The sequence below is a fragment of the Nyctibius grandis genome, chromosome 6 (genome assembly GCF_013368605.1).
Source record: "Nyctibius grandis isolate bNycGra1 chromosome 6, bNycGra1.pri, whole genome shotgun sequence".
NCBI classification, from domain to species: domain Eukaryota; kingdom Metazoa; phylum Chordata; class Aves; order Nyctibiiformes; family Nyctibiidae; genus Nyctibius; species Nyctibius grandis.
This window is the reverse complement of record NC_090663.1, coordinates 33397330-33424846: the sequence shown is the minus strand read 5'-3', so window position 1 is coordinate 33424846 and position 27517 is coordinate 33397330. Positions and strand designations below refer to the sequence as shown.

The 27517-nt window shown below is 38.7% G+C and overlaps 1 protein-coding gene across 3 annotated transcripts in view; it reads left to right on the top strand.

Annotated features, from left to right (window-relative positions):
* Nucleotides 1-27517, top strand: part of DLC1 (DLC1 Rho GTPase activating protein) — a 272781-nt gene that overhangs the window by 55144 nt on the left and 190120 nt on the right. For all 3 annotated transcript variants that reach the window (XM_068402769.1, XM_068402768.1, XM_068402770.1), the window contains 2 exons: nucleotides 7568-7717; nucleotides 10318-10458. In XM_068402769.1, coding sequence (XP_068258870.1) covers nucleotides 7568-7717; nucleotides 10318-10458 — 291 coding nt within the window. The remainder of the gene's footprint in view (nucleotides 1-7567; nucleotides 7718-10317; nucleotides 10459-27517) is intronic.

Sequence of the window (27517 nt, the reverse complement as noted above, 5' to 3'; positions counted from 1 at the left end):
ATGTACAATGTCTCTCCATTGCACATATCAGACTACATGCATGCATATGTGTGTGTTTATGTGACTTGTAAATACATAAAAATATAAATAAACCCACAGGACTCAAAAGAGTAATAAAAAACTAAAATAAAAGGCAGAATCAGTTAAATATTTATATTTTTACCAAAAAAAAACCCAGATGAATGATAACTTGGATGTCTTCAAGCTAAGCCCTCATGGCAAGACTTACAAGGTTAAATAACCAGCTAAACCTGCTCCCCTCATATGAGGATTTGTTATAATTTTTGTATAACAGCACATTTCTTCTATAATGTCTCCTAGCTTTGCACAAAGATTTCACTTGCAAAGAAAAGCAAAAAGTCCTCAGAAAGTCTTTGCATTTTTAACTGTGTTATACAGATAATAAAATGGTTATATAACATTTTTAGATAATATAAAATACAAAGGATAATAATAGATAAATTCAAAGAGACTCAGTGATTTGTGATCAATTTACTTACATTTTCTCACATGCTGTTCCTTTCAGATGATACAATTTGGAGTTTGGACTTTCCACAGTATCACAGAAATTATTCTTAATTCATTTGATTTCAATAGATATGAGGACGCCTGCGAGTGATCATTGGCATCAGTTCTCTCTTGATTTACTTTGAATGTTTAGTTTGATAAATCAAAAAGCCTGAAAACTAGGCTTAAACAAAATCACAAAGACCAGAACAGATCTCCTGAAGGGCAAACCCTCCCTCTGATTTAACTGCAAAACTAAACCAAACCAAACCAAAACAGGTCCCTTTCCACCAATTTTGTTATTTTCTTGTCGATTTTGCACAAAATTATTAGATCTGAGACAGTTTTGCAATAATATAAAAAATGCAGCATCAGTTATCTTTCATGTTCTATTTAACCACAGTTTTATTTAATCACAGTATTTTCTCAGTCTGATAATTAGTGCTCAGATTACTGCTGTAATATTGTCCACAAAGCAGAAGTCTTTCCCCTCATAGCAAACAGAAATGGGGTCCAGAAAAGGTAAAAACTTGCTTTTTCTTTACTTTGTAAGTCGTAGCCATAAAAGTTTAGCCATAGAAGACAACTTTTAGAATAAGTATAGTATTAATTTACAAAGTATGAAGAAGGAAAATGGAAAGTAACTGAATACTGTTTATGCTGGAACGAACGTGATTAATGATTTTATGCTTTAACTATGTTTTTTTCCACCCAGTGGAGACACATTATGTTCATGTTGTGCTCTGTGCCTCTATGGGATTTGATTTTGGCAAATTTTCATAGTCATAATCCTGATATGATCCTAAATCAGGAATGATTACTGGGAGTTGGGTGTCATCAGACCACCTACAGTAAACAAGTGTAACTCCAAAGATAGAGAGCTGGATTTCACCCATCATCTGTAGTTTATGAAATTTTATTCTAAGTATAAGATAATTATCTCCTACATTGGATGAGATATACCATTTAGAGCTGTTAATTTTAGGTTTGGGTTTGCTTCTCTTTGTTAACTGAATTAGCACCACCAATTATTATTTTCATGAGTATTGCAGGAAAATTGATATAATGTTAATGCAGTAATGACAGTTTGAGAAGTTTGTTTTCTTTTAATATCTACCTATGGCAACATGACGTTAGCTAGAAAGTGACCCTGATTGACTTAGTTTCTTACTACAGAGCTTCTGTGTTTCAAGAACAACCACATCGTAACTACTGCCTGCAGTCCCTGATGGGTTAACACAGTCATGATGCCTCAGATAGTTTTGTCCTGAAGTTTTTGAGTGATTTTTCCATCCCATCAATAATGAATTGCTAAATTTCATTATTAAAATAACACCTCTGCTAGGTAGTTTACTTGGCTGACATGAAACATGGAAAACTACAATCAAAACTGCCCGAACTAAAATAGAGTACAGCCTACAGGTTGAGTATGTGTTAACAGCTGTAGAAAGGAAGTTACTAAAGAGGAATGCTTTTGTTTAGATTAAATTAGCTTTGAACATGAAAGATGGCAAGTTTCTACAGTGGAAATCAGGATAATTCAGGAGACCTTACCTGTGAATAGCACATGATTTTGAAAGATCTTGTGAGAACTTGAGGAAATGGAGAAGATTCACCTCACTTCTGGTCCTGAAATCTTCCAGTTCCTGGAATTTACCAGCATGAGTATATTTGGATTTTATGCTCTCCGTCATTTTCCAGTACATTTTCCTCTTTTCCCCAGAGTGCAGCATTATTCCTGCAAGCACTATGGTCCATAGAAAGAGCCATATTTTTTGTCTGGAATTATAAAAACCATGCATTTTATTAAGATATTATGTTCTTCAGAGGTTGACTTTTGGATGTTATTGTATTTATTACATTTCTCTTAAGGATACAGTAGTGAAAATCACAATTACTACATTATAGCAATCAGGTGCCTCTGAAGTCTTCACTTTTGCAAATTTAACTTATTTGTGAGTTTAACAGGAACTAAAAAGTGCATGTAAACCACTCCTATGGGATACCTTATATTTGGAAAATTTGAGCCAGCTATCTAAATGTCTTGTAAGAAGAATTAGAAGAAAACCTACTTTCCCAAAAACATGCATGAACGTGTAGAGATATCTGCATGCATGGCCGTGTCTCCTCACCTGTGCATGTGTACACCAGTGTATCCTTGTTATTTTTCAATTTTCAGTCTATTCTAAACATTAGTTCAAAGTATGATTCATAATAGTAATCTTACTCTGATTTTTTCTGATGTCTAGGCCTTGTGTCATGTCAAAAAGGAATGGAGTACTTTCATTTTTTCATTGTGTTTTAACGTTCTCCGCCTGCAATCCCTCCAATATAATGAACAATAGGGCTATAATATGGTACTGTAGAGTATAAAATTTAGGGAAATATAAAATTCTTAGGTATTTTTCAGCGTTTGTGAACTGTACACTGTAATGTAGGATAAAAATTACACATCTGATTTATACACCTGCTAGTAAAGATCAATGGACAATTCCAAAATAGCATATTTTGCATTATTAGTGTTTATTTTCAGTTCAGATGAAAACTTTCACAGTATAAAATCAGTGATTTAATAACTTTCTACATTTCAAAAAGGGCATTTTTTAGCAAGAAAAGACAAGAATGAGTAATTTAATGCCATCTGAAATACAGAGCATTAATACAAGATCTTAAGTCAGTCCAGATGGCTGCAGATCAAGAATACCAGATGAAATTCAGCCAACATTTTCCATAAAAGATCTCTTTCTTTTGTGGGTAATCAAGCTCGCCTTTCCAGTTGTGCAATAGTCTAGCCTCTCAAAACCAAAGTCTCCTTTTCAAAGAAATTATGAGCATCTTGACACAAGAGTGTCAGCGAGGAGTGAGGCTGGTGGTGCCTTGATGGCCCTAACTGGGGGCTGCTTGGAGCAGGGCATCCTCTCCCCTTCTTAACCACAGGGGACCCCACTGGCACTAATGGGGGTGTCTGCGCTGGTCTGGAAACCAGCAGATGCTTTGAAAGGGAGCCCTTACAGGGAAGGTGGGAGTGATTTAATCCCCCTGAGGGTATTAAGAGAGAGTACGAAGTTAGTTTTGTGTACTAACTGTTTCTGTACAAAATTTTTGCTGTGAAAATTAAAATAGATTTTACTCTTAAAAATACACACTTCTTTTCAAAAGGTACCCTTTGCTTCAGCTCTACTCAGCTGAAAAAGGAATGTGGGAAAAGGGGCTATAATAGGAAGAAAATTGGGGGAGTGTGTGCAATGTAAAACAGTGGCTACAGGAGAAGGTGAAAAATACACTTAGAGAAATAAAAGGTTTAAGAGAGAGGAAGAGAAGGGTATCTGCTTCAACTATTTTGCCCTGCCCTGAGAAGACAAAATTTATGTATTAAATCCATACTTAACTAGTGTTAACCTTGACTGGTTTCTTTTATTTCAGAATAGGCTAAAAGCATCATAATGCTCTGATAATATGGGTAGAAAAGTTGTAACCTTAAAAAAAAAGGGAGGAGAAGTTCTTTTTAGAAATATTCCGACTAATGCTACCTTTGTAGTGTTTGTTGTTTGTCCATCAAATGTTCAAAATCAAAAATATAACATTGTGCACAAAGAACATTATATTAAGAAATTGCCAGGTGTTCTCCATGCAGAGTGCTATAGGGACATCATGTTAATAAACAACCTCAGTTTGTAAATGCAGGCACAAAACAGCATGGTAGTAAAAGGACAAGCACTTGAAGACATGGAGTACGTAGGGAGAAGAAAATAGTATTATTCTTTTCAATAACAATATAAGCTCCAAAATGACAAAAGTGTCTAAAAAAGTGTATGAATCTCATCTGTAACCATGTCCTCCAAAATGTTTTCATTTTATTAGCATTGTGTGCAGACGATAGCAACAGGGCCTGTGAACTGTTTTTCTTGTAAAAACATTTGGATTTCTCTTAATATGACCTTAACTTTGGAGTTTTAATACTTAATTTAGGAGTAATTCAAGCATTCTTCACTCTGGGAACAGCTACAATGCTTTCTGTTCTAAACATATGAATATATTCAAATTTAACTAGCTCCTTTATCACACCAGTGAGGATACAAATTAAAAGAAATATTGTTTTTTCCAGTTCATGACCTCAAGTATTTCCTCCTTGTGTGGAAACATGTTAAAAATAAAATCTCCTGGCAAATAACATCTCCTGTTTGACCTACTGTATAAGCTTGTGATACATTCCTGAATTTCCCAATGCAAATGCCTAAAAGCAGAAATTAATGTTGTAAGTGCAGTCTTTGACCAGGCACCTTCTAATGCCTGAGTTTTGGCTTCATAGTGGTAAAGGTAGGATTTTTGTATAATTCTATGTATGTAATTTATGTTATTGTGTACTAATTTGGAAGGTAACTAGCTATCAATGGGGAAACATCTGAGAGACTGGATGCAAAGGAAATACTGTTTTCAAAAGAAGACAAATGAATTGCTAATATCTTGCTGGCTTTAGATCATAACATGCTTCAGTAATCTCAGAAGGAGATACAAAAAAAGACAAATAGGCTATAAACCTCTTGGAAATTTATTAGATAATATCAAGGCTAAAACTGTGTAAACAGAAATTAATCTTATAATAATATTTATTTAGTGTGCCATCAAGATTAGCCTTTTTTATTTGTATGTGTCAAATTTTTAGTATAATGCTTAGGTTTTCATGTACACAATTTGATAGTGCCCTGACCAAACAGAAGGTGATTATTGTGTTATTCAGTAAATTGTAAAAATAGAAACTATAGTTAAAATGTTAAAACTTTTCATGACAAGGTTCATGTCAACAGCAGTCAGAACCACAAACCATTGCTAGAACTTCTAAACAAAACAGCTAAATTCCATACTGATAATATTATTATTTTCTGAAAGAAGTGTTTGCCTGCAAAGCGAGCCCTTTGTGTCAAGCCTGAATATCACTTTGAGCAATATTTTGCCACCTCTTAGTTTCAGCAAATCCTTCTCCAGCGTTCTCAATCTGCTACATGCACAGCAAGTTTACAATTTTTTGCCAGGATAAGCCAAACAATTTGCTTGGGTAAAATTCCAAATTTTTTTTGTCTCCATGTAAAATGCTGGTTATCTCTGTCATCCAAAAAAAACCCCACAAAACAAACAAACTAAAAAGCCCCACCCAGCCACCACCACTCATTTTGTTGTGGTGTGGCAATTAAATTTTGGGTTTTAAGTCAAGTGTAAGTTTTAGGTTGATTAGCCTTTCCAGTGCTGTACTTCCAAGCAAAACTACTAGAAATAAACACACAGTTAGGGCACTGTATAGGAGGCTATTTTTGGTAGCAGCAGTGACACCCTCTGGATGGATAAACTGGGTACGATCTCACCCACTGTGGCAAGCATAGCCCCATGCCACAAAGGAGGTCATGTCTCCTTTGTTAGCAGACCCTTATTTGCTCCATTGGGCTTTCTGCACCCATGCAGATTAGATGAAATAACTGTTCTGACATTTGCAAACTTCAGACATCAATTTAACATCAGTTAAAACAAAGATGCACGGAGTTTCAATGAATCATTTAGGACATTGTATTTTCAGTTTGAAAGAAAGTGAAACTTAACCCATTTCACTGATTGCTATATTGGTTTGAGGTAATATTCTCTCAGGGTCATTATAAACTCAGTTCAGGTTCATCAGGAGGTCCTGCAAATTCATCAGCTTTTTCAGCAAACTGATCCAAAACATCATGTTGTAATAAAAAATCAAATACACAGTTTTCCTGGGTTTGGCCTTTGCTATGAATGCTGTTAATAGCTCTGTTATGGACTGACAGATTTGTATTTCTGCTTTTCTAAGATTTAGTTAACTAACCTTCGGTCACGTCTGTCTTCACGTAAAGACAACGTAGACCATGTTTTATATGACTATTTTATTTATACATTTCCTTTCATTCTAGCAGGAAACATTTAATTCATGTTTTGCGATGTCTTTGAAACAGTCTATAAAAAACCCACTAATAGAATTCTAACTAACTAGAGAAATCACTGTGTAGCCTGAAAAACAGTTTAATGACTATCAAAAAAGGTTGATTTGGGCATTTATATTACCTATTTCTTGGACACAATGAAGTAATTATAACATCTTTGTTTCCATTTCTTGAGAAGGATTTATAAAAATATTACTTTAAGTGAGTTAATGGAACTTCTTATTTTCTAACTTCCTATTGTCGAAATCCATAAAGGAATCAATGGGGGTTTTCATATTCCTGAATTTTGAGGGGGGCTGCTTGACTAACTTTTGTGTTAACTCTATATAAAGGGGACAGAGAGGGAGGAACTCTTTGAGAGCATTATTTAGTCCATCTAACTGAAGATCTTGCTTTGAGTTGCTCTTTTGAGGATCTTCTCTGTCTCCATTTGCTACAAAAGGAGTATAGGGAAATAGGCCACATAAACTTGGTGTATAAGGTTGTGATGTAAATACTCCTCATCTTTCTCTCTTTCCAGCCAAAGTATCTATGATGCTTTGTTTAATATAGTGTTAACATAGCTCATGTACATCAAGAATTTCCAACCAAGACAGAAATCTCTGCCAAGAACTGGCACAACAGTTGTGCTGATGAGTTCTGCAAAGAAAGGTGGTTGTGGTTATCCTCAGCTGGAAAAAGTCTTCTTTGCACTACCTTCTCTCTCATTTCAATCATACATTAACCTTCATCATTTGTATTTGTACAATCGAATTAATTAACTTGGGGTGACTATTTGGAGGAGTGTTTAGAATCAGTATCTCTTTAAAGAGTATACCTATCAAGGAAATTGTAATGATGCATTTGTACCAAACTATGCTTTTTTTAAAAATTTAATTACTATAATGGCTGTATATTAAATATTAATATAAAATGTTTTCCCAGTAGTAAGTCAATGTTCAGTGAATTGATTACACAAAACAGTATTTTTCCCAAAAGAGAGATTTTTCTGCTTATTATTCAATGTAATTTCACGCCAAATTAAGAAACAGAGCTTTCTTAATTTAAGCTTATTCTTTCCAAGAAATGTCGTTTCAGATTTAGCAGTTTTATGTTCTGTTCCTTAGGAAATAACAGAAGATCGGGATCGATCACGACTGGATTCAATGGTGCTGTTAATTATGAAATTGGACCAGCTTGATCAGGATATTGAAAATGCTCTCAGTGCAGGCTCTTCCCCATCCACCACCCCAACATACAAACGGAGACATATACCTGTAAGCCAGTTTGCTTAATATTTCTTATTATTCTAAGTAGAACCTGGTTTTACTTCATCTTCTTTTTTTCTTTCAGTCCTCACATTTATAAGCTCCTTAGTTTCAGAACTAAAGCTCTTTTTGTAAAGAATTTGTCTCGCATATTTCTTTGTGTGTATGTATGTTTTGAAAGCAGTAATATTAGCATCCATTATTTCCTTTCAGCATCATTTCATAAATGAGAGCTTCAGAGTTCCCAGATGAAAGAAAAGGAGATCAACAAGATTCAGAAAATGTCTGGCTCTCCAATTATTCCTGACTGTAAATACAGAGTCAGGATCACACCAGTCTCAGGGCACATGTGTATGTGTCTTTTGACATTACATAGTTGGAAGTGAAAGTATGAGCTACAGGTCTTGTTCTTCTGCTAGTGGGAGGGTCCATGATATTTTTGGCAGAGACACACTTGTGAAATCCTTTGTCATGCAAATTGAGATTCTGGACAGAACTGTGCACTTTAATTGTTTAAATTTCTTTAATTATTTTATTTATTTAAATACCAGAATCCCTTGCTGAGAGTAGTCCGAAGGATGACTAGACAGCTCACAGACATGATTGATGCATCTTTTTTCCTGAAAAATGTTTACACATGTAACTGTGAAGAGCACGAAATGGCTGACCCAAGGTGTTCTCATGCAGGCTTCCTGTTAATTTCAGCCACATGTTCTGCAGCTGTTTTTCAATTTAAGAAACCTGAGAAATACTGCCCCAAGATGTCTAGGCTAACATTCAGGTCATTTGTTTTTGTTAGTGGTATTTTCTTTTAAATAATGAGAGGGTTTTCCTACTAAAGTCAAACTTCATTATTGCTGTATAGTCAAGTGAGTGGTCTGTAGGTGAGAAAAGCTGTATTTAAATTTCAGTGGGTTTAGTCAGCTTCATATCATATAATATGTAATTTTTAAAGGACATAATTACACTTTTAATCGTTCAACATTTTCCCCCTGGATATCAAAGTTCTTGCAGTATCTCCTTGAACACTGATGGAGAGGAAAGCTGAAATACAATGTTAACATCTGCTCTCCATATCTCACCAAAGAGTGCCAGCATTTTAGCTAATTTCTTACAGCAATAAAAGGAGTTGGGGCAATCTATAATAAGCAAGCCTGAGTGAAAATCAGAGGTGATACCTGTTTCCATGCTGCAAAGTAGCCCTCCAGGACAGCTTGTATCAAACATGGTATATGATTATTTATATACACTGATTTCCTAGGACTTTTGAGCCTTTGAGTTTTAGGAATCAGAAGATCAAAAGATTTGGTCTTCAAGACATTTGTGTACTGTGTTCAGTCTCATAATGATTTTATAGTAACAAAGCATTTGAATGTGATGCTAAAACATGGGCAATGGGGCAGGGAGCATGGTCTTGCACTGTGGAAGCATTGCTCTGCTAACCAGGAGCTTCTACGAGCAGCTGACTTCTACAGAGGCATTTCCATGGCTCTGCTGCTGTCCAAATGCTTCACAATGCAGAGGACTCACTGGCAGGAAATATCTGACTCAAATGCATGGTCCTACCTAGAGTGCAGCTTTGTCCCTAATTTCTAACCCTTTTCAGAAAACAGCACACTTGCATACCTGGTGTGGAAACACCTGTACAATTGGCAGCTTCAGTTTGGCAGAGCAGAGACTTAACTGGAATTAATGAATCAAAGGATTGCCATTTCTTTCCAGTTCAGGAGCAGAACCCCCGAGATGCCTCTGCCCCGTACTTCACTTATTCTAGGAAGTTGGTATTAGGAAACCGAGGCTTTGTCTGCACAGTTGGCTGAGGTTAATAGTTCAGGTTTTTTTCTGTGTGCTGTGTATCTGTATTCACACAGGCTGCACATTAGCTAACAATCCTGACAGTATATCGCTGGTTCTACACACAGCCAGCTCTCTGCCAGACGTGTCACAATTTATCTGCAAGCAGTATAATCCCTTGCCCTCACTCTACGCAGTAAATCAAGCGTGTGTTATATTTTTACTTCCTCAAAAATAAAACATACTACATTTCTTCTTCTTTTTATTCTCGAAAAAAAAGGAATGTAATCAGTCTCATTAAAAGTAAGGGCATTTTAACCAGAAATAGCATTTGGCTGATAAGTGTCTGCTGATTCCAAAAAACTAGGGAGCTGTACCTCTGAATTGTATAAACTGCTGGATGGTGATGTCATTTCAGCTGTGTAATGGTTTACAGATGTTCACTGAGCTTGCAACACTGCCAGAGACAGAAGGTGGGAGCACACAGGAAATACTGAACATCAGAGAAAAATATCAGACTTCTGCAACCCCAAACTGATTTTTCTTACCTTGCATTCTAACATTTAGGGGAATTATAGCTTTGATGTTAGTGGTGATTTATAATTTCAGAACAGCAGCTAATGCAAACCACCACTTTGAAAAGGACAGCAAGTGAATGTGTAGGTAATGGAACAGAATAAGGAGAATTACTCTTATATGGGTAATTAACCATATATATTTGAGTGAGCCTATATAAATACTTCCATTATTTAGAAGAATTAGATTTTTGTTTCATATTCGTATTTACTAAAGAGACTTGCAACATTTTTTTACAGGATGTTGAATCTGGTTCTGAAAGTGGAGTGGATGTTGCTTCAGTAAGTCACTCACAAACAAACTTGTCTGCTAACAGCCATGTTCCTGACGTAGCATCTCCCAGTTCGGTAGCCAGCTCTGGAGCTAAACCAAAGACTGGGGTAAGTACGAAGATTACATTTTCTTAACTTCATTCATGATATCAAGTTGGAAGCAAATCCCTAGGCAGGACTAGGGAAGTGATCATCCCCGTGTAATTGGCACTGGTGAGGCTGCACATTGAACACTGTGTTCAGTTTTGGGCCTCTCATTACAAGAAAGACATTGAGGTGCTGGAGTGAGTCCAAAGAAGGACAACGAAGCTGGTGAAGGGTCTAGAGCACAAGCCTTATGAAGAGTGGCTTGAGGGAAGTGGGATTGTTTAGTGTGGAGGAAAGGAGGCTGAGGGGAGACCTTATCACCCTTTACAACTACATGCAAGGAGCTTGTAGTGAGGTGGGTGTGGGTCTCCTCCCAAGTAGCAAGTGATAGGATGAGAGGAAACAGCCTCGAATTGTACCTGGGGCAGTTTAGATTGGATATTAGGAAAAACTTCTTCACCAAAAGGGAAGTGGTGGAGTCACCATCCTTGCGGGCATTTAAAAGACATGTAGATGTGGTGCTTAGGGACATGGTTTAGTGGTAGACTTGGCAGTGCTATGTTAACGGTTGGACTTGATGATCTCAAAGGTCTTTTCCAACCAAAATTATTCTATGATTCTATTCTATGAAATAAAGATATTTTATACTATTCATTACACGGATTGTATGCAGTATGCGTGTGACACTGAAAATAAAAGGGACTAATAATGCAGGTTGTCCCAAGGTGCCATTTGAGTGGCAAACAATCCTAGAAGTTTCACATTTAGAAACACACTATTATCAGCTGATGATTATAATAAGCTGAGGTTTTATGTGAGAAAATAAATTAGTGGTGCTATTCCATTTTATTTTGGAAGATAAGGTTTCCTGAAGTGGTATCACTTGGAATATTTCCTAAGTGTCATGGAGGATGCAGTCAGAGAAAAAGACAATTGAATCATGTAGCCTGATTTAGGATGCCCAAACCCAGTCACCCTAGTCCTCTTGAGAGGCTAAACTGTTGTGTATTGCAAGCAGAGGTATTACCCTAATGAAGGAGAATGTCATTCTCAGGCCAACTTTGGCAAGCAGTTTCATGCGCTGAGGATGTGGGGGAAGCCTTTGCCCAGGCAGACACTTTACTGCAGGTGCCAGTGCACACAAGGCTGTGAAGAAGGGCAGGTCTGAGAGTTCAGAGTTGGCAAGAAGTTCTTGTTAAGCTGTTAAAAACATGTTAACAGCAATTTACCTAAAATGAGGTTTTCCTTACTATGCAATATACAGGGAAGTCCTCCAGGTTCCATTTCCACCATTTTAGTGAAATGCTTGAAAGCAGCCAGTGAGCCTGCTCGTACATACTTTTTCTGTACATATGTGATGCATGTTACTGTATTTTCAGCAACTGACTTTAGGGAGACCAATTCCTCAAGCAGTCTGCTATGTAGTTTACTCCCTAGATCAGAGGCAATGGAACCCTCATCCTTCTGTATCTGTTCGTATATACATATACCTATCAGGAGCATGGTCCTTTTGTCATTGTGCATCTACTGAAGAATCCTTCTTCATAATGCTTTAGCCATCGGAAAGTGCAGAAAAGCCTGGATGTCCTAGAAACTCCTGACATACTTTCTGTTCCCTCTTCCACTTGCTGATTCCACTCCCTCACAAAGCAGAGAAATCTAGCCTCTTCTAAGCTCCACCCTGGCTGAAAAGTCTTACCATAAATCCTGCTCCATCTGTTCGTGAACTCAACTGCTGCTGCTAACCAGACCAGCAGAAAATCTGGGATAAAATATTAAAATATAAAGTGTGGTTAGCATAAATGTATATGTTTATTAAAAGTTTATGAGAAGTAAAATAGAGGCCAACTGTCACTTACTGCACTGCAATAATAGCAAGTTAACTAATGTTTTCGATTGAGGCAGTAACAAAAGTTCTAATAAACATTTACACTTAGGATTGTTCACTTGTACAAAAATAAATTCACTTGTAATTTATCATCAGTGCATAACTATAGCAAATAGAGAGCTCTGCACTCTGTCACTGCGTACAGTGCAGCACAAATTCTCAAATAAGTACATATGTTATGCTAGAAGGTGGTATTCCATTTTGCCAGATCCTGAGGAGAGCACAGACACTCTCTAAGGTATTAAACATCCCTTTTAAATTTAGGTTTCTCTACTAATATTTGGGGAACTCTTAACACTTGGCTTTGCAGAAGTGTGGGTCACTTCCTTTGGAGTTTGATATTATGTGTTAATTCACCTTTAATAAGTATTTATTTGACTTTTGCTGTGATGGATATATCATGCTGAACGTATCTGCGAACATTGCTTTATTATATAGTTTTTAATATACATGATTTTGGAGAGATCCTTTCTTTTTTTTACTTTGTAGAGTAACTGAATATTCAAAAAATCTCTGGTGATGTGTGGGTTGTAGAGCTACAAAGTCACCTTTTGTTAACCTTTTTGATAAGTGAAGCTAAATTTCCTCCAAACTCAACTCTCTCCTAAAGTTTTTCATGCTGCAACTCACCACATTCTATAGTGGGATTTGGGGACGGGCTCTTTTTAGTAAGTATGTTCAGTTGAAGACCATATTTTCATTTTTATCGTAGTAGGTTTGATAACTACAAAAATGTGGATCATTTTTGCTGAAGTGTAGATCTCCTGCAAACTGGGAAAAACAAGATCCTCCCAGATACGTTCTACTCCTTTGGGCTTTGGGCTTTCAGGTTGTTTTGACTGTGTACGCTTATGATCCACAAACTGAGTGCTAATGTGTGCTGGGTCTTCAACTGTTCAAAACTTCAGCTGCCTCTTACCTGCTGTCAAACTTTATTTGAAAGCATACATTTTCTTGGAACGCTCTAGAAGAAAATAACCTTTAGTTCACACCCTTGTGTATCTCTAGCCCTGTTGTTCATCTGATCTGTGTGGCTCAGTAGTCTGCTGCTAGGTGCTTGGCTTCAAACCCATACTAGTAGAAAAGAAGTTCCTGTATTCTTCTCGTTGTGTTTAGTGTTGGGCTCTACTCAGGAAGAATTTTTAAAAAGGGTATATTGAATGACATCTCCTTGAAAAACTGCCCAGAACAGACATCAGGGATGTCTCTGTACAGATGATTTCCATGTACAGTCCACCTGTGAAAATCCTCAAAGTGTGGTGTTCTATCTGTAAAGTGAGACTGTTGTCATAGTTTCTTTTTTTTCTTTCCAGAGTTGATGGTGTAGGAATAGTTTTATTCTGCACTGGAAACTCTGTAAGCTCCTTTTTAATGCTAATGGACTTTTTCAAAGATTTTACTTCCTTTTGGTGTTTGCAACTGCAGATCTTCAAGGATTCCAGATGCTTAGTCTCCAAGGACAACTTATTTTGTTGTGTTTGTTAATAATATGTAAACAAGAGTACCACTGCAATTAGTTACATTATGGAATGATATGTGGTATCTTTAAACAAATTATAGCAAACTGTTGACTGCATCAAAAGCAGACTGTACAACTAAAACATGACGTTATGTGCAGACTCAGGGGGTGGGAATAATAAGGCAGGGAGATATGGGTTCAAATCTAGTCCCTGATAAAAACTTGAAAAAGATATTAACTGCACAAGACCTTATCTTACAGATAGGAAATTTGTGTATAGACAAACTATGTCCATTCAAGTTAATTCAGGTTCATATGGATTTAAAATAAAATAAAATATATAACAATGTTACAATGTGCTGGAATACGCATAAGCAGAATATGATTTGATATTCCTAGTCAAAATAATTCACTCGTTGCTTTATAGAAAAGCAGGACAAGCTTTTCAGTAGCAGAGGTATTCAGAATTGTATTTAAAATTCAGTATCAATTATAATTTTCTTTGCAAATTAATAGTAGATATTCTTTTAAAGAATGTGTGCATGTTTACATGCACAAGTTATTTAACATTTCATAAAAATTCAGTTATGGATAGTCAAATCCATTCTTGTCAGTGTGAACACGTGTGGACAGTCCACATGTAAGCATACACGTGCATGCATACGCGCAAAGAGTACTCCTTACTGAATAGAGGCATAAGAAGGAAGAATGGGATTCTCCCCAGAGCATCATAGAAAGGTATTTCTATAGAAAGGGTTTTCCTAGCTTCTGCAGGGTGCAGCATGAAAGCCTTTGGTATGCTGATGTACATGGTATTTCGGGTTTATGAGAAGTATATAGCTGAATAATCTTCATCCTAAATTTAGGAATCTGCCACCATTATATTTCATGGTCAGGATAAAATAGCGTAGTGTGATCAACAGAGTGTTTGCTCTGCAGTAAAACAACTAACTCAAGATGTACATGTTTGGCAAGGTGCACAAATGGACAATCCTTGTGAAAAGAAGGGTTCACATGATTGAACAGGTACATTTTCCACATAATTTAGGACTGGATAGTACGAAATATTTTTGGCATCTTTACATTATACTTATGTTTACAGACGAAAGAATGTTTGTGCTTCTATAACTAGCACATCTCTATGTTCTGGGGTTTTATTCACCAGTCTCCAAAACAGACAATGATTTTTGTATATTAACACTCAAATATATACACTTGGCAAGCATTAATCACATGGCAGTTGAAATCAGCTTAAAAAATATGAAATCAACAGGATTTTGCCTCAATGGTCATAAGAAACACTGGAAAATGGGAACGTCTGGTCTGTATCTGGAGAGAAAGGAATGTAAATATCCTATATGTCATTGTCTTCTACAAACTAATGCCACACATCTGGACACTTATAGTATTGTTCAACAATAAAGACCAGAAACAATTTGTTTTTAAATTTGGCTTGATTATTATAAAAACAATATGTAGCTGCAGGGTTTAAAATGTATTTTAATAACAAAAGATAAGTTAGAATAACCTTCTCCACACCCAGTTAAAAGCTAACTCATTAAGGAAAGCTTGAATCAATTATCATTGTCTTTTTTTTCCTAAATATAAAAAAATGGTTGAAGGACAATAGTAACTAAGGCCTAAAAGTTGTGGCCAAATTTTTGTCCTTGAACATCTACTCTGCAAAGCCTCTCTATTTTGTGTGCAGGTGAAAAAAACAGCCATGATTATTTTCTACTGCTTTTCTTTACAGTCCTGTCCCCCTTGCTTCAACAGCGTTCAACTTAGCCTTAATCATGATGTGCAAAGGTAATCAGCAATCTATTATCACCAGAACAGCTGGTATCTAGGAGAAGATTGTTTTTCAGACTAGCTGTAATGACTCATTTAAAATACATCCATTTCTCAAAGTGATTTTAGTCACGAGTTGTGCCTGCAAGTACAAAATGATGTCATCTGGCTATGCACTAGAATGAGGTTCAGGTGTAGCTACTGCCTTCAGTAAATCCCTGGGTGAGCTCAGAAGTCCACTTGCAAATCTTGTTACTGGATTGGGATAAAAGGTCGTATTATTTAGATTACAGTTTTGCAAACTGTTCAGTTGTATGTACTAAAATAATTAAGCTTTTCATATACGCATTTGATTCATATTATATTTTTAAAATTTCATCTGTTTAGAGAAAGCCAAATCATTCTGTGAAGAATAATTTACAGATTTGTAGATTAAGAAATAGAGTTCAACTTTCTTTCTACTTTACTACACTGTTTTTTAACTTATGAACTAAAGCTACAATTTATGTTAAGTACAAGGAAACCTTGATTTCAGAACTAAATATTCATAAAGAATTATCAGGGCAGCAACTGTTTGAAATGTTTATATTTCCCCCTGCATTATGTTTTAAAGTAAATTCAATGAACTATGAGGTGCGCAAACACACATAGAATATGTCAACGAATTTGAGCAGGTAAATTTTTCACAGCAGGTCATGTCACTTGAACGGTGATAGATTTTAGTCCTGCTGATTCTATACCTTTATTTTATATTTACTTATATATTTATTAAAGTCCTTTCCTTAAATTCTTATTTTACTCATTCAGGAAAAACTGGAAGTTATTCTGGTAAGCATTAAGGAGAAAGAGTCTTAATATGCAACATAAAATAAAATATTGTTTCTTTAAAACTTAAGAATTTTTACAAATAGAAGATGAGAAAAGACTGCAGGATCTGACCATGTTGATTAAGTTAGTATTGTCTTTTGTAGAGGTTTGGTTAAGTGAGAAGGGGCACGATCTTGTGCCACTGAGCAGTCTGAGCAACCCAGGCTTTGAGCAAGGGTTAAGCCCAGAGCTAGCGACCTTGGACTCCCCTTGCACGGTGCAGAACAAAGAACCCCGTGTTGCCTGCTTCGCGGGAAGCAAAACTACGTCCGGGAGGGGGGGCGGTCACGGCTCTGAATATGTAAACCTATGGACCAATCACAAGTGCGATCGGGGCGCGTGATTAGCATATGCATAGTCTATATAACCACTGCTTTCTTTGTTAATAAACGAGAAGCTTCCATACTCACATTGAGATGGTGAAGTTTACTCCGGTCCGTCCCCCAGCACCCGCGAGCGCGCCTCCCCCGGTTTTCCCCGTACTACAACTGGTAGCAGAGGATGGTTCCCTTCGGCGTGCTCTCTCCGAGACTGCGGTAAGCAGCGAAAAGGAGGTGTTGGGAAAAAGACAGCTGGGAGCGGTGATGTTCGGGTTCAATTAAGGACAGAGCAGACACTGGAAGAGCTGGCCACTCAGCTCCCAGAGTTCAGGTGATGTTCGGGTTCAATTAAGGACAGAGCAGACACTGGAAAAAGGGCAGCCATGGAGATAGAAGCTGCAGCTGCGCTGATTGCAGATATCATCTCTAAGAGAGGGAGCAAGACAGTGGAGAAACAGCTAATTAAGCTGATAAAGTTGGGCCAGCACTGGGGACATTTTAAAGACACAGCGCTTGTATTTTCTGTGGAGGAATGGAGAGAAGTGGGAGACATTATGTGGGAAAAGACTGTTGAGAGGGACCCCGAGGAAAAAGAAATTAAGGAGGTACGTGAACTCTGGCAAAACGTGATAGAGACTTTAAAAACTATGAGGGCAGAAAGAGAGGTCGCCCGCACGGCTGCTGAGATGCGGCCGGCGCCACCGGAGCCCAACCCCCCCGCTAAACCAGAAAAACCTGGGGTTCTGGCTCGTTTCTTCGGGTTACCGGCAGTTAAGGGCATGTCGGCAAACATAAAGCCATCCCTGGCGGAGGTTCGTACGGCAGTAGAAGCGGCGAGCTCCCGGGAGAAATGGCGCAGTAAGAATTTAGAGGAGGAGGTTGCGAACAAAGAACCACGTGGCGCTCCTAGGACCGCGTGGCAAGGGGAGCGGAAACAGGAGGGGGAGGGGTGGTCAGCCCCTCCAGACGCTGCGTGGATGGCCGGTGGAGAGGCGGGCGGGCTCATCCCCTCCGCGCCGCTGGAGTACCCGCCCTTTCCGCCCTCCCCCTGTTAATCAAGATCCACACCACCTGACCGTGGGAACCTGGAAACGGATGTCACGAGTCTCCTGCAACAGGTTTTGCGGGAATTGCAGGATTTAAAGGTACAGCGATCCGAATTAAGAGCATCCGCTCCTGGATTACAAAACAAAGACAGCTCCGCTTCCACCTGCACCTAGGGCACCGAGGTGGAGTGGGGTGATTCGTGATGCCATATTAGAAGGACACTGGAGTGCAGCAGCAAATCTAGGAGGAGTAGGAGCTTTTCCAGTGCTACAACAGAATGGAGTAGCTACTTGGGAACCACATGATTGGAAAATTCTCCAACAAGCGAAAGCTGCAGTTACCCAGTATGGAGTAAAATCAGATGCTACAAGGAATATAGTCTCCTGGATTTTTTTCTGCGGATCTTTTATGCCCGCATGACTCCCGGAATTTAATGAAACTGTTGCTGACACCTACTCAGTTCCTGTTGTGGGGTTCAGAATGGGCACAACGAGCAGCCAATGAAGCTGCGCGGAGAATGAACGATCCAAATGATCCTTTACATGGAGTTACTATGGACATTCTCACAGGCCAAGGAGCTTATTCTACGGTGCAAGCACAGTTACAGTTACCAGCAGTAGTACTACAAAAATCTGCACAGCTTGCATTTGAAGCATTCCAAGCCTTGCCTGGCTCCGCGATCCCGTCATTCGGATCAGTGGTTCAAGGAGCTACGGAGAAATATGAGAACTTTATTAATAGACTATGGGAAGCCGTAATGAATCATCCTGATCTTGATGAGGATAACAGGCAGCAGATGTTAAAGATCCTGGCTTTTGATAACGCAAACAGACAAACTAAACAGTTGCTCGCTAGCTTACCTAAAGGTGCAGGAGTGGAAGAAATGGTGAAGCGAGTCGAACGTGCTGATATGCAGAGAGCTAACAATACCGTTGCTGCTGCTGTACAAAGTGCTGTTAAGGAGGTGGTTCAACCTTTGGCAGCGCTGGTACAACAAAGAGGGACACGACGACCAACACGAGCGGGACAATCCTTTCAAGGAAATTGCTATCGATGTGGAGAGAACGGACATGTCAGAAAAGATTGCCGAGCTGCTGTCTGGTGTGATACCTGCCAGAGGAATAATCATTCAACTAAGGCGTGTCAGGGGAACTTCCAAAGGAGCGCGGAGAGGGGCCGCATGAGGAAACAAGTCAACCCATCATACGAACCAAAGGTTTTTTACAACAGCACCAACCAGCAACCCGAGGAAGCCTGGGGTTCGACGTGGAAATTACAGTAGATGTCACCTTGCGAAGTCAAGAAGTACAGAAGGTCCCTACTAATGTACAGGGTCTGCTAAGCGGGGATTTCGATCCCATGGGAGGACTTCTGTTAGGACGATCTTCTGCTGGTATAAAAGGACTTATAATACTTCCAGGAATCATAGATGCAGACTATACCGGGATCGTATATATTATGATGTATACACTTAATCCACCTATGTTTGTGCCAAAAGGTAGTCGAGTTGGACAAATAATCCCCCTTTCTGCCTATCAACAAGGTGCTAATACGACTACCTACCGTGGAGATTGTGGATTTGGCTCCACAGGACCAGCGGTATGTTTTACCACGAGAATGGACAACAGACCAAATATGTCAATCACAATGTCTCAGAACAACACTCGTATAAAGGTACAGGCCTTGCTGGATACAGGTGCCGACGTCACCATTGTCAGTCGACGCGTCTGGCCAAGTAATTGGACACTAGAAACACCTGATTCACACATTGCTGGCGTTGGCGGGAATTCTATGACAGCTGTTAGTCATCACCCTGTGACCTTACACTTTCCAGAGGGACAGCGTGTAACTTTGAAAGTTTATGTTTTGTCCTTGCCTGGGGTTTTGGAAGCACTCATAGGGCAAGATGTTTTAAGTCAGATTGGTGCGGTTCTTACAACCACCCATTTTTGATAATGGCCGCTGGTGAGCAGTCGCCCAATCCACCCTTGACTTGGTTATCAGATGAGCCTGTGTGGGTTGACCAGTGGCCTATGACTGAAGAGCAACTGCAGATTACGAAGGGACTGGTAGAGGAACAGTTAAAAGCAGGACCTATCAAACCCTCAGTTAGTCCTTGGAATACACCCATTTTTGTCATCCCTAAGAAAAGTGGAAAGCGGAGATTATTACATGATTTACGGAAAATTAATGAGCAAATGCAAGCAATGGGAGCATTGCAACCAGGTATTCCGTCACCTAACATGTTACCAGCAGGATGGCATATATTGATTGTAGACTTGAAGGACTGTTTTTTCACCATATCTTTACATCCTCAGGACACCATGAGGTTTGCCTTTTCTATTCCTGTTATCAACAAAGCGGAACCAGCTCAGAGGTATGAGTGGGTAGTTCTACCGCAGGGTATGAAAAATTCACCTACGTTATGTCAGCTTTATGTGGCATGGGCACTGAAACCATTGCGCCAGCCATGGCCACAGATTATCATCTATCATTATATGGACGATATTTTGTTATGTCAGACCGATCCTTTTTCAGAAGAAAGTCTCCACAAACTAACAACAACGTTGGCGGAGAAAGGTCTCGTGATTGCACCAGAAAAGATTCAACGAACTGATCCCTGGAAATACTTAGGATGGACAATTTCGGATGCTCAAATCCGGCCTCAAAAGGTGGAGCTACATACAGATTTGAAAAACCTGAAGGATGTACAAACACTTCTCGGAGATATTCAGTGGGTCCGCAACTGTGTCGGTATCTCGAACACCGAGATTGCCCCCCTCACCGAACTGCTGCGACGATCACACCCTGCTGACACCATACAACTGTCTGAGACTCAACAAAGCGCATTGCGGTCAATCATCGCCAAATTACAAACTGCATGGTCGTCGCGATGCATTCGTGAACTACCTGTATCTCTGCTTGTAATTAACAGTGAAAATATGGTTTGTGGTGTCATTTGTCAGTGGCAAAACAAAAAAGGGGGAACTCCCCCAGGGCCTAACAACCAATGCCACTACAAATGCCACGATAAAGATGAAGCTTTTTGGGTGTTGGAATGGGTATTTCTTAGTGTACAACCAAAGACAAGCATACAGACTAGACCAGAAGCCATAGGGGAACTAGTGAGAAATGGTAGATCTAGGATTGTAGAATTAACAGGACTGGATCCAGCGGATATTAGTATTCCTGTTAATGCTGTAGACCTAGAATGGTGGTTCCGTAATTCTCGACCCATTCAGGAGGCGTTTTTTGGGGTACGAAGGAAGAAGTCCATTCACAGCAACCGAAAGGTAAATTATGGCAGATATTACAGAAAAATCAATGGATAGAAAAATCTAAAGTACAGAAACACCAGTAGTGGAAGGGTTAACGGTCTATACAGATGCGGGAAAGAAACAGCACAAAGCGGTGTGTGTGTGGCAGGAAAAAGGGAATTGGGTACACCACATGCTGTATGGTCAGACCGATGATACCTTACAGACTCTGGAACTATCTGCCATAGGCTGGGCCTTGACAAATTGGCTGGATGGGGCTATAAATATAGTCACAGATTCTATGTACGTAGCAGGTGTCATCCCACGATTGGAGGAGGCATTGCTCCGAAACACACAAAATCCCCGCCTTGGGCAGTTATTCCTGCAGTTACGGTCTATTATGTGACAACGCAGTGCACCTTGTTGCATAATACATGTGCGGAGTCATCAATGGGATCTTGGTCTGGGGAAGGGCAATCAAGTGGCAGACTCTCTGGTTAGCCCTGCTTGCCATATTCCTCCTTTAGACAAATTTCAACAAGCTAGACAAAGTCATGAGCATTTCCATCAAAATGCAAAAGGAATACAGAGACAATTTGGAATAACAGAAAATGAAGCAAAATCTATTGTTCAGGCATGTCCGAGGTGTGGGGCTCAGGGACCAGGCATTGGTATTGGTGTAAACCCGAAGGGTTTGGCAGCACTTGAGCTATGGCAGATGGATGTAACACATATTCCAGAGTTTGGGAGACAAAAATATGTACATGTCACAGTAGATACCTTCTCGAGGTTAATCTGGGCATCTGCAATGTCCAGAGAAAAGGCACAACAGGTTTGTAAACATTTGTTGGTGTGTTTTGCCATTATGGGGGTGCCAGAACAGATCAAAACAGATAATGGGCCAGCATACACCAGCCAAAAGTTTCGTGTATTTTTAACACGCTGGGGAGTGAAACATGTTACTGGTATACCACACTCCCCGACAGGTCAAGGGATCATCGAACGCACCCATAGAACCATAAAGGAATATTTAAGGAGACAGAAGGAGGTAGATACTGATCCAACATCGTGGTTGCATAAAGTGTTGTTTACTTTGAATTTTCTGTGTTTAACAGGGGACCGAGAAGAACCACCGGTTGTTGTACATCACCAGCAGTTGAAATTTAATAATGACACCATTATACCTCACTTACAGGTGATTTATCGGGAACCTGCTACAGGGGAGTGGAAAGGACCGGTGCCAGTGATCCTTAGTGGCCGGGGATATATGTGCGTGGCCACTGACCAGGGACCACTTTGGGTGCCGAGCCGATCAGTAAAACCACACCTCCCCGAGAAATCGGATGGGTGATGGAACTGGTAAAAATGGTTCTTACAGGAGTTCTTGTGATTACAGTTATATTGTTAATGTTACCATGTTTATTTTCTTGTTTGCAGAAAGCGTTAATGAAACTTGTGAATCAGGCCTGGCTTGCTCACAAACAAGAAGGGGGAATTGTAGAGGTTTGGTTAAGTGAGAAGGGGCACGATCTTGTGCCACTGAGCAGTCTGAGCAACCCAAGCTTTGAGCAAGGGTTAAGCCCAGAGCTAGCGACCTTGGACTCCCCTTGCACGGTGCAGAACAAAGAACCCCGTGTTGCCTGCTTCGCGGGAAGCAAAACTACGTCCGGGAGGGGGGGGCGGTCACGGCTCTGAATATGTAAACCTATGGACCAATCACAAGTGCGATCGGGGCGCGTGATTAGCATATGCATAGTCTATATAACCACTGCTTTCTTTGTTAATAAACGAGAAGCTTCCATACTCACATTGAGATGGTGAAGTTTACTCCGGTCCGTCCCCCAGCACCCGCTTTCATATCTATGTATAAAAAGTGTTTTAGAAGACAGGGTAAGATAATTAACAATGAAAGCAAATTTTAACACAATCTTATTTTCATTTTAATTCTAACAGCCTGGTACTTCACCCTACAAAAAGTTATGACATCTTTGACAGGGCTGCTCTGGTCAGGGACAGTCTCTCTCTCTCTTTTTCTGTCCCTCGGTGTTGATTCCTGAGCGACCAAAGCATGTGGAAACTCACAGCGCAATAAAAGGTTTGCCATTTTATACAGCTGCAGTATGACCCAGGAAGTACATGTATTAGGCTGTCCACTTTTGTTTCCAAGTTTTGATCCCAACACAGTATTGGGACTCTTAACTAAATACCCAACTTGTGAAGTGCTAAGCATGAAGATTTATGAGTCTTTCCAAGACATCAAGTTGTACGTCTACATCTCTGTCTCTTCTTGCAGCCCTTTTACAGCAGCTATGCTTATATACAGGTTTTTTCTCATGTCTTCCTCCTTTCTGTAGAGTTGCTGACATTGTCTTCAACACTGTATCAGTCTGGTTATGTACAATAACCTTTTTTTATAAACGGAAGCAAACATTTATGACTCCTTCATCAGTAACATTGCTAATTGTACTATTTCTAACATTAAGTACATTTTTTCACTGTATGCTGCCATCTGCTGCCTCGCTCTTGTAAATGAAGGGCACCGAGCAAGGGACATCAGGCACTTACACCGCATCAGGCAGTCATGCCCATTAAAACATTTCATAAATGAACATAGACTTTTCATCTTCAGAAAAAAAAAAAAGCTCTTCACCTTGTACAGATGCATTTCAAATATTTATAAGATGTCATAGACTAAAGGTTGACGTTTTTCTGTTGGAATGAAGCTTTAATGGAAATTATAGTGGATAAGGATACTTTTAGAAATGTTAAAACATTTCCACTTGGTCCTAAAAATAATTGATTTTACAATAACGGGGAAAAATTCAGCTCTTAATGGATTTAAGATATTTGGAAGATTTTTAGATTAATCTCTTGAAATGTAAGTTTCACATTAGGAATTCCGCATTTTGTATTCACACATGCAACAATTTACTTGTACGTTAAGTGCGGTAGCCAACAACATAACATCACAACTGCATGTGTACCACCACAGGAGGCGTGTGCGTTCGAGAGCATTAAGTCTGTTACGTTAGAGTGCTATGATTCCTCTTGGCATGCTGCTTTTTGCTTCAAGTGGACCCAACCGGGAGAAAAAAATACTGAACATTGCACAGCCTCCCTGGAAGATAGTCTTTGTTTGTTTTGCAAAATCCAAAGTGTTTTTCATTCTTCTCATTTTATTCAAGCCTCTTGTGTTTGAGAATAGGAAACTATTTCTTGTCTGTAAGAAAAATTCATATTAAGCTAATAATCTTACCTGAAGTTGCCAATATTTGAGTAGTTCAGTAGAAAAGTGTGAGCAAGACTGTATTTATATTTAAAGGTATCATGCTTAAATGTGTTAAAGCTTAATGTGTTATGGTTATGTCTGCCTATAACGGGCTAAGAGGTCAAAATCCTCCAAGATCAGCTCAGACCTGTGAAACATTGTCGCATCTTTTCTGCATGAGCTAAAAAAAGCTGAGGGAATTATCATTTCTAGTCACTTATGGGAATGTTAGTGTGGTAGGGAATCTAAAAACTGCAGTCCTAGGCTCTCTGAACATCCTGTTTGCATTGGGCCTGGGCGAGACAATTCCCAAATCCCTCAGAAAGGAAGGGCAACCCATGCTTTGCTCTACTATTTCTTCACTGCAAGTCAGAGTTACTGACACGTGGAATCAAATCTGTTATGTTCTTGCACATCAGCATTGCATTTATTAGTACTGTTATATCTATGTTTGAGAAATGGAAACTGAAATCTGTGACTGGATGAATTTTATTGTGTTGCTCTCAGGACCAATATCCTTCTATGTAGTTTAAATTTAAATACCCAAGGCTTAATAGCAGGAAATCATTTATGTTGTTGTTAAATGACCATGAGCAGATGCAGAGAAAGAGAGCTTTCCAGGTTCTCTAACAACAAATCATATGAACATCAATCATATGAAACATATGAGGTGATACAATTTAAAATTTCGGCCTCAGTTTAGTTTGTTTCTTTAAACCTTGTTGTGCAATCAGTTAAATGCATTTTCTTGCAGGAGTAAATACATTTAAATTAACAAGATTGTGCATGTCAGAAGTGTCACTTGCATGGGCATGTGGATATGTTTTTGCAGAATTAAGGTGTTGTGTCAGAGCTAAAAGGTTTAATGATCAGAATGAATTGCCACAAGGACATAGAATACTCCTTCCCAATGCCATGTGCCCGGTATCTTAAAAAATACACACAGAAAAATTATAAGTGATCTTTCCCAAGCATCAGGAAGCTTACCTCATGCCTATTATGACTATATATTCAAAGAGTTGACTCATGCTCCATTGGTTAATAAGTAATTGTTATGCCGACACTCACCACAGGGTAGCCAGAGTTTGCATTCAGGCTCATGACACGTGAGAGTCACGTGTCCTCCAGTTCCGAATGAATGTGTGATGCCTAGAAGAATTGCTAGTGCCCCATCTTACAAAAGTCAAGACAGTCAGTTCTATGTGTCAATTATTTGACTGCCACAATGTACCAGTAAGATAACATTGTGACTTCAGTCCTACCAAGTACTATGGTCTAAGAAATGTGTCAAGCTTCTGCATAAAGATAGGCTGAATTTCAGTGAAGAATGTGTCTGGAAACAGGAATATAATACGAGATGGAATGTGAAATACAAGAGTTCAGGCTAATACTCTAAACTACTGTGAAACTGGGGAAAAAAAAAATATATCTTCTATTTAGCTTACGAATAAAGGTGTTCTGGAAAAACATATCAGTAATAAAGAACAAATTACTCAGAACATTTCTTTTGGATTTCAGTACTTTTTCAAAACTAATGACTATGATAGCCAAAAAAAACCATCCCACCAACTTATGATTCTGCCTCTGACTTACTGTTATGCAACCCGTGACTATCTAGGGAATAGCTGAGGCTCATTCTACGAACGAGTAGACATTAGCAAAAAAAAAAATTAGGAAAAATTGTGAAGTTTTAATATTATTTTTAGGTAAATGTACCATGATTTTTTTAAATGAGGAACATATCCTTTGACGCAAAATTAAATAAATAATATGGCTTAAGTATTGCAAAAGCATTTGTGACCATAGGACCATATTCTGAATAACATAGTTCAATTCTTCCTATTTGAAAATTGGTATTAATGAAGATTCATGTGATGATAGATTACTAACTCAGGTTTGGGGGGAATTACTTTCTATATAATATCTAACAAAAACATTAGTATGCTTAAATAAATCAGTTCTAATTAGCTGTTAGTCTATTTTTCAGTCAATATTTAGAAGTGACACGTTATGACTTTGATAACCAGATGCTTTGACTGAAAAAAGAAGTGGAAGTGAACATTTATAAGTCACCTATTGACTAGCATGTTGTTTCCAAATTGTTGTTTATTTTTGTGAAAGAAAAGAAATATGCAGACGTCAATTTGCAAGTGTTGAGCGCTGAGGCAAAAAAAGTTGATTTATCTATTATCCATGGGTAAAATAACCTGTTCAGTTATTTGCACCCCTTTCAATCAAATAGAGGCCTCTCATGATGTCCCGTTTACTGCCAGGTGCCTTGTCTTCCTCCAGTGGTTTGTGAATGTGTATATACTGTCTCATTGCTAGCACCTTCCAGGTGAAAATTAGAAATAAAAGACTTATTTCTTCTGAAAGCTATTGTAACCATTAGGTTAAAGAGTTAGCTTAAATATTATGGGTGATAGAAACAGTGCGTGGACATTGTCAGTGTGAATATAATTAATGCAGAAATGGGAGGTCTTCTGCAGAAGAGTTGAAATTCCCTTAGTTTAAGATAAAGAGACAAAAGAACTTTCAAACATAGTGAATAGCAAATTTTAGATGGGCTTACATTGACACTACATTGAATATTCTGTTTTATCAGCCACAGGATTCAGCTTGCTTTATTGGATATAAACCTGTGAAGGAAGCAAGCAAAATTACACTTTGTGTAAACTCCAGTGTATTTAGACTTAAAAAAAGTTAAAGCTTATCTAAAAATATTGTTCTTCATTAGTAAATCTTTCTATCATGTGAAATCAGCAGAAGAAGGTTCAGTTTCTTTAGCCATTCAGAAATGGTAGGTTTGATAGAATGACAGGTTATCTATGTTTTTTTTAACTTAAACAACTCTGACATGAAGCTGCTTGAGTCTGAATTTTTGAGAGATTGCTGGGCTTTGCTTTCCATGGCAATATGTTCTGAATGTCAGACACTACATGAAATGTTCCCATTTCTTCTCCAGTTTTGTTGCCTGATAAGTTTAGTGCAAGTGTCTCTTCTATGCTCTTCCATATGGACTGAGTTGAATCCTTACCAAGTTTCGCCTCTTTTCCTTAAAGTTACTTAAATATGTTTAACTGTATGTCAATATGAAATTTCAACTCTTTTTCAGCACCTGCCAAGAAAAGCTTACACAACATTTATATCATTGTTGGTTTGTAAATTTCCTGTGTCAGCATG